This window comes from Corvus brachyrhynchos, unplaced genomic scaffold (assembly GCF_000691975.1).
Source record: "Corvus brachyrhynchos isolate BGI_N302 unplaced genomic scaffold, ASM69197v1 scaffold3, whole genome shotgun sequence".
Classification (NCBI taxonomy): domain Eukaryota; kingdom Metazoa; phylum Chordata; class Aves; order Passeriformes; family Corvidae; genus Corvus; species Corvus brachyrhynchos.
Window position 1 is genome coordinate 1,299,863 of NW_008237619.1, and position 12,492 is coordinate 1,312,354.

The 12,492-nt window shown below is 42.9% G+C and overlaps 1 protein-coding gene across 4 annotated transcripts in view; it reads right to left on the bottom strand.

The window, feature by feature from the left end:
• The window catches only part of WNT11 (Wnt family member 11), a 28,978-nt gene that overhangs the window by 4,918 nt on the left and 11,568 nt on the right, over positions 1-12,492 (bottom strand). For 3 of the 4 annotated variants that reach the window (XM_008631668.2, XM_017731678.1, XM_017731679.1), the window contains 3 exons: positions 10,927-11,162; positions 10,079-10,356; positions 8,326-8,618 (listed from right to left, as the gene is read on the bottom strand). In XM_008631668.2, coding sequence (XP_008629890.2) covers positions 8,326-8,618; positions 10,079-10,356; positions 10,927-11,162 — 807 coding nt within the window. The remainder of the gene's footprint in view (positions 1-8,325; positions 8,619-10,078; positions 10,357-10,926; positions 11,163-12,492) is intronic. The other variant, XM_017731677.1, reaches the window with a different exon arrangement.

The window sequence follows — 12,492 nt, forward strand, 5'->3', positions numbered from 1 at the left end:
CAAAAAAAAAAAAAAGTGGATCTAGTAGGAGATACGCCTTCCCATATACCTTCCCCATTCCCCACAGCCTGAAACAAAGACAAGAAAAAAGCAAAATCTAATTAAATAAATCCTCAAGCTTCCCTCAGTTTGGTATCAGGAAAGGGGGACATTCAGAATGGATGGGTTGAATAGCCAAAACAAAGCTTTTGACCCCATCATAAACCTATATGGGCTTCTAGAAAACTTTCCTGACATTGCCACTAAGCAGAGATTTTGTTTTCTGTTTTAAAGCATAGGCCTGGATATGAATTATATTCATCTTTCATTAAACAAGATGAAACAGGTAGTTTCTCAGCCAGTGGGGGAAGACAAAGGAGTCCAAAGACCAGAGTTTAGCCACAGAAGCTGCCCTGAACATTGGCTTTCAGAGCCTAGGGCTGTGATCTCACCAGGCTCCCCACTGATGGGTTAAGTTCAATCTCATTTGTTTTGGGCCTGGTCCAGCATAATTCCAGCAACTCAGAGAAATGCCCTCCTCTTGAGCCTCAGAGAGAAAACATGAAGGGAGGTGATTGCATCTTAACACAACACTGTAACCTCTAGAAGTACTTGGAAGACTGTTGAGAAATTATGCTTCGGCAGTAATCCCAGCCAAAGTTCTGGCTCAAGAACAGGCTTTCACATTGTCTCAGTGCTTTTTTCTTCTTTAAGAAGGGAGAAGGTCAACACTGCTGGCTGGACAAATCCCATTCAATATGCCTGTCCAAAATCTCCCCTTTCCAGCCCTCATTTGCAGAAGCACTGCAATACACCATACAGCTTCATCATGGGGGTGGCTCCTCAGCAGAGGTGCTGAAGGACATCCCAGAACTTCTAAGAGTCTTCCCGCAGAGGAGAGTGGGGATTTTAATTTTAAAAGCTATGGGGAGATCATAGAATTATTTTGGTTGGAAAAGACCTCTAAGATCAATGAAGTTCAACTTAACAATGTCACACAAATTCATTGTGGGTCCCAATTTACTCTGTCCCAACAGCAGATAGAAGGATTAATTTTTTTTTTGTTTGCACAGCTGGCACCTGGGATCCAAACTGGCCAACTCTGTACTGTCACCCACGATTACGACATATGATAACAGGGATGACATACCCACTGGAACCTCACTCCATCAGTCCTATTGATAAGGACTTTTTTACAAGGACATAAAAAAAGTAATTCTGGGGCACAGCAACTGCCTTTCTGGCCCAGTGCATCTCCCAGTGGATGAGGGAGATGCTGTTAAAGGAGTAAAACGTAAATCTGAGCACTTTCTGTAGTCATTTTTCGCATACACCACCAGCACCTGGGCTGTTGCATTAGGGATGATAGAGAGATGTTCCTTCCTTGACATCTCATCCCGTTGGCTGTGTAATTCTCTCAGCCCTTTCTGACCACAGGGAAACCATCTGCCTTCATGAACTTCAGCAGTCCCAAATCCCAGAACACAGTACTGCTGTGTAATGTTTTTTTCTCTTTTAAATCAAATTCCTCTTTATTTCTTTGGTACCCCTTGCTCCAGTAATATCAAGTAATGCAGCAGTATATAAAAGAAAGAAAAAGAAAAATAAATCAAATCCTTCAGGAGATATGTAACACAATGGACATTTCTAAAAATACATCAAGGTCACAGCTTCATATAAGATTTTGAGGGCAAAATCTTACCTACTTTTAAATTGCGTTCTCATGCACAAGGAATGACTGGAGACTGACACTAAACAACTGTATGAGAAAGAGTTATCAATAGCATATGTCAGTGAGGAGATGTCAAGGGAGATCCTGGAACCAGCCTGTATTTTCATTAATGAGGAGTTGAGAGTGAGCTTCAAAATTTGGGGATAATGCTAGGGAAGAAGGAGTTGAAGACATTTTGTAACAGTGGATTAAAGTGCAAAGTAAGCAACACACTTTGAGAAAGATGCGGCTAAATGTTGGAATGTTCCCAGGGGAGCCAGAGGAGCAGTTCAGAAAGTAGAAAACAATGAAGGAACTGATTTAGAGAAGTATGTAAGAAGGTGTCTTCCCCTCTATAAAAGATAATTGCTACAAGGAGAGAGAAAAAATGTTTTTTATATGCCAAGGAAAGAGGACAAGAAATTATTAGTTTTATTTTAGATTATGTTTAGTTAAATTTTGATTAAGAAAAGCCTAACACTGAGGATAGTAAAACCCTGGAACAGGTTGTTTAGGGAAACAGCTTTTAGGAGCAGAGTAGAGAAACGTCTTCAGTAACAGCCTAGGCAGTCTCAGTTCAATCTTGCTCCTGAAAAGATCAAGGTCTGTGCAAATCATTCCCAGACCCAATTTTCTCTAACTCCAATGCCATTTGGTTGTAGAGGGACTAAAAATGTTTAAGAGAGCTAGATTCATTATCCATAGCAGTTTTACTGTGTGAAATTATTCTTTTCACAAATAAATTTATTATTCACAAACCTGTTCAAGAAACTTTATGATCAAATTCATGTCTCTCAAAGTAGGAAGAATTCAATCTTCCCCACACATTAATTAAACTAATGAAAAAAAAGCACAGCTGGCCCAACTACTGAAATGGGCACCATCTGCAAGCATGTTGCCTGGGAAAGTAGGAATAATGCCTAAATAAGGCAGCAGAAACAGAAAGCTAATGTTTTTCTGACTTTCATAAAATTATATAATAGTTTGGGTTGGAAGGGATCTTTAAAAGCCATCTAGTTCACCTGCCCCCCTGCTATGTACAAGGACATTTTTAGCTAGAGCATGTTTCCTCCAGTTCCTCTGGGACACTCACAAAAGCATTATTTGCTATTTCTTAATCAGAGTTTGTCGAATCTCATCAAAAAAAGGGTAGCGCATCCAATAACTGTTCCAAAAACAGCTATCATTGAACACATTATAACTTACTCAAAGCTTGTCTTATCCTGTGCCCTCGCTAAGAGAATCTAAAAGAAGCTGTAAAAAAACCAGACATCAAATGCTGTTGTCTACCCATAACTACTACTCTTCTCCAGCTTCTGCTAAGAAATTTCATTGCCTACGTAATCAAAGAATCACAGAGTGATTTGGGTTGGAAGGGAACCTTGAAGATGATAACACAGAATAGAATCATCAAGGTCAGAAAAAACCTCCAAGATCATCACGTCCAACCCTGGACTCAATACCACCAAGTCCACTTAAACATATTACAAAATGCCATGTTCACTCATTTTTTAAACACTTCCAGGGCTGGTGACTTCCCTGGGCAGCCTGTTTCAATGCTTTACCAATCTATCACTGAAGAAAATTTTTCTAAACTTGAACCTGAACCTCCCTCACTTCAACTTGAAGCCATTTCTTTTTATCCTATTGCTGGTTTCCTTGGAGAAGAGACCGACCATGGCCTGACTATGATCTCCTTTCAGAGAGTTGTAGAGTGTGATAAGGTCTCCCCTGAGCCTCCTCTTCTCCAGACTCAACAATGCCAGTACTCTCAGTCACAGGACTTACTCTAGACCCCTCAAGGAGCCCTTCTCTGGACACACTCCAGCACCTCAATGTCTGCCTTGGAGTAAGGGGAACAACACTAACATAGTACTCGAGGTGCAGCCTCACCAGTGCTCAGTACAGGGGGACAATGTAGTCCAAGATCAGCCTGTTCCAGCTCCCATGCCATGAGTAGGGACACTTTCCACTCATTGTTCCAAGGCCCATCCAATATGGCCTGGAACACTTCCAGGGATGGGGCAGCCACAGCTTCCCTAAACAATCTGTTCCAGTGAACACCCTCACAGGGAAGAATTTCTTCCCAGTATCCCATCTAACCCTGTTCTCTGGCAGTGGGAAGCCATTCCCCCTTGTCCTGTCACTTCCAAGTGTTTTTGTCCGAAGCTCCTCTCCAGCTCTATTGGAGCCCCTTTAGGCACTGGAAGGGGCTTTAAGGTCTCCCCAGAGCCTTCTCTTCCACAGGCTGGACAACCCCCACACTATCACACAATGCAAAGCATATTTTTGGGGTAGCAGGAAAGAAGCGGTATCAAGGGCTGCCACTGAATACTGAAAACTGAGCAGTAGATGCATGCTCAGCCAACTTCATGTATGTTCATATCCAAGAAAGCATACCCACCTAAGACATTTGTGACTAATGTTTTATATTGCAGTAAAGAAAGGATATGTGAGCAAGGAGCCATCACCAGAGAGTGGCCACATTTCTTGCCACAGTGAGTCTGCTGAGGAGTGGTGGCTGATCAACCCAGCTAAGCTGCAGCACATTTTTTGTTGCAGCCTGATTTCTGCAGCCTAAGAGAGCTCCTTCCCACATTCGGCTTGCTTCCAAAACTGCTCTGGGAAAGATCAGTAATAAACAGCTCTGTTATCTCTGCAAGGCTTCAGGGGCTGGATGCTTTTGCATGCATTGCAGAATTTCCCTTTCATTGGATTCATTAAGGAATCTTAAACAGCCTTTGAAACATGATACATTGCACCCTACTTATAAAGAAAATTCATATTTTTGCTTATTTTCTCACAAAAGAGATCTAAATTTTATAATCTGCTATTATTTTTCATTTACTCAAAGCTGGAGCAACTTAACTACTTTGTTAAAAGATGAAAAAATGCTTTTGTCCAAGAGATCTCTGAGAAGGGAACATCTACATTTTTTCCCAGTGGTTGATTTCTTTTATTGAAAGTTTTACTTGAGCTTCACAGATCAGCTTCTTTAGACTTTTCTCCAGACCATTTTTAATTGGTTATGAAAATGTGATGGTGGTATATAAGCACACAGAGTTTGGCTGCAGTCAGTGTGGCAGTAAGTCTTGTTTGCAGAAGACTTGGATACTGCTTGCAAAAATCAGCTCCTTAATCAGCCTTTGAGCACTTCAAAGACGCCTCAAACCTCAGGTTTGAGTTTAGTTCCCTGACTTTGAAATCTGGATACACCCTGAGCACTTGGAGGCATGCAGATTTCTAAACCATTTCTAAATTTCTACAAGCTAAAGAGATCTGAAGTGTCTTAGAAAATGTTTCAGGCTTGTTCTGAAGAAGGCTTTGAAATCCTTTTAGGAAAGAATGCCAAAAGGCTTTTGAGCAACTGAGGGCACATTTTCTGTGTGGATTTTCATATGGTTCATCTACAAGGTAATTCAATTCCCTTTCCTGCCTGAAAAACACACAATAAGTCTACATAATATGATCCCTCACATTAGAGGGATCACCAATTAGATTATCCCTTCCACCCACCTGGCAGTGCAGGATTGTTTCCTACAGCATACAGTGAAATCCAATACATCCAAGGTGTTGCAACTTAACCATCAGCCTCTGTTCTGTTTCCAGCATGCTATGAGCAAGAACCAGAACTTGGGGTGAAGGAGGAAGAAAAGGACTTTTCCTGGATATGCTGCAAAACTGCTCATTTTTTGTCACAAAAATGCATCAATATGAATATTTTAATCAAGGAACAGGAAAAGGACTTGTTAATGGCATATTTCTCCCTCTGAATCCCTTTGGAGGCAGAAAGCAGGGCTGGAAAACACTGAAGACTCCCAGATCGAAGTCTCCTGGGCTGTGAACATAGGGGACTGCACTGTAACAGTCCAGGCATGGACTGACCTCTGCACCCAGAAAAAGACCAGAAAGGAAATGGGAAGGTGGTTGAAAAGAAAGTAGATCAAATGAGGGACCACAACAAAAAAACCCCTTTTTGACTCCATTGCCATGACAGGCCTTAAAAACAGACTACTAGGAAACAGCAGAATCTATCTCCAGAAAATTTTGATGTGCATAAAGATAAAATGTTCAAATGCCTCCAGGACTTGACTCATAAAATAAAAACATGTTTGAGCTATTCCCATGTGAGCATTTTTACATCTTTCTGGAGTAAGCATGAATCACATTTTGCCATGCCCTCTCTCTAACAGCATCCCTTTTGTGCTCCTTCTACCTTATCCCTGTCATTAGGCATTATCTCTGCAGCCCTGCGGCAGGCTGGAACAGAGCTAGAACATTTAAAATGCATTTAGGCAGCCTTTTCATGAGAGAAAAATTGCAAAGAGAAAAAGGCATCCATGGGAGGAGGAGACTAGGGAAGATCACCTCCCTTTCCCTGCTCCCCCCAGGAAGCATGGACCAATCTTCAAACACACTGTGTGTATTTTACACTTATTTCCTCTACTAATTTAGCTCAGGAAAGGAGTTGCTATGGCTTGTATTACACATGCCAATTTTGAGACACCAGGCATCTTCTCAAGAGGCTGAAAATGGATTGTAATGAAAACAAGCCCAATGACACACAACCTTAACACTTGGCCTGAGTGACGCCTGCAGCTCAGCGTGGGACTATCTCAACCTCCTCCCCTCCCATGGCCATTACCATCTTGCACATCTGAGAATGAGGAGTATTTCTTGACAAGTTCCTTTTGAAAGTCATCCCCTCCTGCCGTAGTATCTTGGTCTTCTAAATCCTCACTCAATCTCACTTACTGTGGACCCTTGGCTGGCAGATTAACAATCACAGCTGTCGTCCAAACAGACGCCTGCAATACACATTTTACTTTCCTCATAAGGAAAAAAATACTTCAGGACCTTGACATATTTTTCATCCCTAGATGGGATAAAAAGTTGAAATCTGCTGTAAAATAAGATTAGATGAAGAAGTCATCTAATCTAATCTAAGGGACCTCCCTATCCCTTGAAAGGATTTCAGCTCATGGAAAATGTTTTACTTGGCAAATCTGTAATGAATTCAGCTTTTTTTTAACACAACCTGTTCATTTAATGTAATTACTATAAAACTAATTTCCAAATAATCTTCACCAATTTTTTCCTTGCAAATCAGAAAGGCACAAAAAAGAGGTCTTTTTCAAAGCACAAATATGTCAAAATCCATACAAATCCACAAAAACCTCACTTCCACTCAGATGACATTTTCCTTCAGAAACCAGTTTCCATACAAGCTTTTCCCCTGCTATTCTCAGTGACTTATAAACATCTTCACTTGATAATTACTGCTCCACTGCTGGACTGGCAATGAAGATCAGCCTGGTGTTCCCACCACAGACCTGTCAGATAAGTGCTGTTGTAGAGCAGTCCAGCCACTGATGTCAGAGGATACAGGACATTAACTGTCATAAAACATCAGGGGACAAAAAGAACAGACTTGTCTCACTCAGCTGTCTTATCTACAGATCAGCTCTACCAGTTAAATGCTGATGGCAGAATCACAGAATAATTTAGGCTGGAAAAGCCTGCTAAAATCAAGTCCACAGCACTGCCAAGCCCACCACTAACCCATGTCCCCAGTTGCCACATCCCCACACGCATATATTGTTTCTCTTTTCTGCATTTGGGTCATTTCATTTCAGCAAAATCTTCTCTCCATTGAACCATAATGGTCCAAATACCACTATGTCCACTACATTAAAAGGAAGGCATCCCAAAAAAGGCCAGGCATATACTCCTTGCCACTTTTCTGAGCCTCCACCATGACATAACAGAAAGAGCAAAGAAGCATTATGATAACTATCTAAAGAAAGGTAAGCCAACAAGATAGTAACCCCAGAGAGAGATTGAAATCCAGCCATTGCAGCCACCTAACAGAAATTAGGAAAATTCTGGAAACACACAATTTTTTGGCTGTTGATGAGTCTGCACTAGAGAGATCAGGTGGGTCTGCCCACCTAGAGATACCCAGATTGTTGAAATGTTGAGTTAGTTTGTCTTGGAGGAAATTAAACAGATGGCGGGAAGAGAAAGGCATGTCTGCTGCCTGTGAAAGGGGACAGTATGCTGCCCAGTGGAGGCTGGGCTTGACCATAAGGATCTTAAATCCCTAATATTAATACAATAAATTCCTCTGCAGGGTCATAAACAATACAAACACACCTGGACCTTTAATATACAGTAGAAGAAAAAAATTAAATATCATCTTTGTAATTTTTGTGGGGTTTTTTAAGGCAATCTAGGAACACTGGTTCTAACTGGGTTAATATTTGCCTCCTTAGAGGAGCCTTAGAGTAACAACTCTTCTAATCAGCAGTGACTGCAAGAAATGACTGACACTCAACACAGCATAAAGCAGTTGCTTGATCCTTACAAGTTCCCATGGAGGTGAGCTGCCTGGGGAATTCTGAAATGTATCTTGTGCCTGACTGTGTAATGGAAAATGTGTCAGCAGCCCTGTCTTGGCCACAGCCACCATTAACAGGGTTAGGCATTGGTAAACCATATTGTATGTTAGAGATGTGCTTTACCTGCATGTATATGCCACATCCCCAGTTGCCCATTATTCATACATGTTTCCCTCTTGCCCTTTCCTCTTTGGGGTCAGAGTCCAGTGAGCACCCACTGCAGAGAGTCCTCACCTGTCCTGGGTCCCGTGTGACCCCACTTTTTCATTCTTCATGCAGAAATCAGGTGAGCTCTGCAGGTAAATCAGCTCTGTCTCTTTAACTGGCCTGATATCAATATCCTTTGGCACAAGGTATTTGCGTGTGCCCATGGGCCGATGAACGACCTTGGTGGCAGATAAGTATTTGTTTTTGAGGTCCAATGCAATGTCTTGCAGTTCTTGAAGGCCTTTCCAACAGGTCTTGATAGAGCATGACCCAGAAACTCCATGGCACTTACATTTCATTTCAAGAGAGGCTTTCAAGACCTGCAAAAAGGAATGCAGGAGTTAGGAAATGCCCTTCTCTTACCTCCAAACATCCCACAAGCTTGCTAGTGAAGGCACTTCCTTAGCAGGGACTGCTATAGAAAAGTATTGCTGTTCTCATTTCTGCCCAGGCAGTCTAGAGTATCTGCTTCGCAAAGGGAATGAAATCCTACAGCTCTTTGGTGATCATTATCAGTCCAGGACTACTTTCACAATGGCTCCCTTACAGCCAGAAGACAGGAGAGTATTTTGAATTTTGATCAGATATCTATATTGGGCTGCATTTCCACCCTCTAAATTACTAAGGAGATGAATACCAAAGCATTCCATAAATTGATAATTAACATCAATTTCAACCTCCAGCAGCTTTGGGCTTTGGTAAGAGACATGTCATGGCTTTGTTGAATTCAGGGCCCTCCCACCCCGCCTTTCTGCTGGTCATGGGGCCAAAATAGTCTTTTACTTTGATTCTGCACTGAAATTCTCATTTTGGTGGGACATGGCAGGGGGCTGCCAGGAAGGGCTGAATGCCCCAGCCATGGCAACACAATGTCCCAAACAAAAACTTGCCCTTTGCAATTGAAACAAAAACTCAAGACATTACAAATATAAAATAAAATTTTAAAAAATCCCAAACCCCGAACAAACAAACAAATTGAATAGTGTGGGAAGAGTAGAAAAAAAAAAAGAGCCAGGGAGGGAAAGTTCAGCATGGTTGTGCTCTGCAAAGGTGGATTCAGCCTGTAGTTACACAGCAAGCTACCAATGAGCTCAGCATGCTCCAAGTTTTGTGTGCACAGGCAGCCCTGGAAGGACCAAACTGTGCAGTACGAGCAGTCTATGGAACTACTGGAGCCCCAGAGAGATGGGTACAGGGGTCAGTTTTATAGCCCCCCCATCCATTTCTCCAGCTGCATGAAGGCCTGCTATAGGGATTTGCACATCAGGCACTGCACATGGTAAGCATTATCCCTCCACTGGATGCAAGCTGTTAAAAGCAACTTGTGCCAGATATGAGAATAATCACTAGCATAGCAGTTTAAAAAGGAAAAAAATCCTCCCTCCTGGCTGCAGGGATGGCTGGAGGCAACTGCTGCTGGATGCAGATGATAATCCTCCACATTTATGCAGCACTTCGCGTGCGCAACGCCCTTGGCAGAGCACGATGGGACCCATCCCTACCACACCTCCTGGGGTAAGCAAGCCAGAGCCAACCTTGGCTGTGCAACAGGTGGCAATGAGACATCCCATCCATGGTCAAACAGGGCTGATAATAGCATTTGGGACTTCCTGAGTCACAGGGTGAGTTATACAGCCACCATTTTCAGCCGGCCAAAGGAGTTCAGAGCAGTCCAGGAGAAACATACTCCTTTCGCTAGCTGATAGAGACACTGAACCTCACCAAGTGACCAACACTGTAGATGATCGTACAAGTACAATAACCCTTGTGGATTTGTTACCTGTCTCCCTACTTCACTGTTGTGCAGATGCATCAGTTTATTGGCTTGTGATCCTGATTTTTTCATCTTCATGGGAGCATCTGAAAATTTGGACCCCATGATAAGACCATAGTTGAGGTTGTCTGCACATCCTCCCCATCGATACCCAGGTCCAGGTGTCTCACCTGGGATGGGACCACAGGAACAGCCAGGGAGGTCCCCGGTAGTGCAGGCTCTGGCAATGGTGTGGCTGATGGCAGCAGCAGAGAGGGCATACACAAATGCTGACTCCCTTGTGCCTGAAAGAGACAAGAACTCCAGCTCAGCCTCCTGGGCCAGATAAATGCTCCCCAAAAAGAGACTCACACAGTCTCTCACAGAGCTGCCAACACACCAACCCACTGCAGCTGAGATGTCCCATGGCACCACTAGTTTGGAGCACATCTCCTAAGTGAACTCTTCAACATAAGGCAACATCCCAGAAGGGCAAGGAGTCACATGAATTCAGGGATCTTGTTCATTGTGGTGTGATCTACTCTTGGAGCATGTGGATAAGCCCTTCCCTGAACTCTCCTGCCTCCTTTTGCTCCTGTGCTCATCCCATGACTCCCAGTGGGATGAACAGACCAGAATGGTGGTCTGCTTTGTAAGAGCTGTGGTAGACCAGGTCTTGAATCCAAGTCTGGGCATGACGGGCACCATAATGATGAATAGGGTCTCAAAGAACAGGACAAGTAGGCTTTGTAGTCCCTCCGTGGCCTCCCAGGAGCAAGACACTTCTTATCTCCAGCACACACACACACACACACACACACACAGAGGCTTACTCTACTGACTCCAGTCCCAACTGAGCCAGCAGTGCTGTTTACCTCTCTCTAAGTCCAGCAGGTAGTTAGGAGCCAGCTCAATTGAAGAGCAGTTCCACCGCATATCTGAAAAAGTTTTACGGCAGGTCTTTATCACTTCCTGTGCTGCCTGAATAATGGTCTGCATTAGCTCCAGGTTGCTGCGGCACAGCTGCACCTGAGAAACCACCAGGCCTTCAAGCTGCTTGCAGTGCTGAGTTTGATTCAGGGTCAAAGCCAAAGGAGTCTTGGACAGACCTCTGAGGAGACAAGCACATGCAAAAAAGCATTAAAACACATTAAAAATTTAATCTTCAGATCAACATTAATTTCTCCACTCCCAGTCCAGTTGCCTATGTTCACCTGACTTAATTAAAGCTTTCTGTAAATAGATGTAAAAGCTGGTGAGAAAGATGAGCAACTACGTAGAGTGATTTATCTCATACAAAGTAGGCATTTAAGGTGGGTGGGAAGAAACACCCTTTAGCAGTGTGCAATTCTCTCCATTATTGAGGGGAGTCTGCACGAAACCCCAGGGGCATATGTCAAGTCAACTGGACGTGTAAATTCTATGGGGAAGAATTTTTTGCTGAAGAATGAAGAGCACAGACCTCCCAACAGAGTGAAAAATGACCCATCATCCAGATAAAAGAAATCTGAATTCTCCAAGACTGGCATTTGGGGGGAAAAAAAGCAACGTTGGTGTTATCAGTGTTTTGCATTCAGCATCTGTCTCACACACTCTCAAAGGATTATGCTAAATGTCATGTAATTAATTGTGGAAAAAATCCCCTGCGAGCCCTAGGGAAAAATCCCCAAATTTGCAAAACATATGCTTTCACTTAGAGTTAATGCCAAGGGCCTCCACTGATTCCATCACTGTTGCACACAGATAAGTCTGTTTCTCTAGTCTCCAAAAACCATAGTGCAAAAGCTCAGTGGGAGTATGTGCAGAGACAGTACCACAGTCAAATCTGAGAAGGGATCCATGAATACCAGGACATATGCTACCATGGAAGAAAAGAACAGCATCCCAAAGTGGTGGTTCTTCTACTGTCCAATTGCCAATTTTCCAGGTTAAAAAAAGAACAAATGGTGACATGCATCTTACAGGGCTGTGCTCCTCTTCCCTGAGCACCCACAAGGATCAGCAGAAGCCTAGTGTGTAACTCTCTTAGTATCTTTATGGCTTTCTTAGGGTAATCATAAAAGTTATTCATTCCCATAAAACAACCTTCTAGCTGGCTGCATCAATAACTGGCATCTGATTCTGGCAACACAACTTTAACACATATTTCCTTCTCTCCTTGTTAAATGTGTTGGCTTTCAGTTTCCTCCCAAGCCATCTTGGTTAGTTTGGCTTATTAGCAAACACATTTTGGGGTGCATTTCACTTTAGTACTGTAACATCCACATCCTTCAGAAGTTAAATGAGATGGAAACAGAGCTAAAATTGAGTCCTAACAAAAACTGGAGGTATTAACTCTGATCTTCTGTTTTCAGGAAAACATACCTGTGTTCTACCAGTTCCCTCACGTTGGCTTGAACCAGATGCTGTGTATGTAGGAGCTCCTTTGGGGCTGCGCTTAA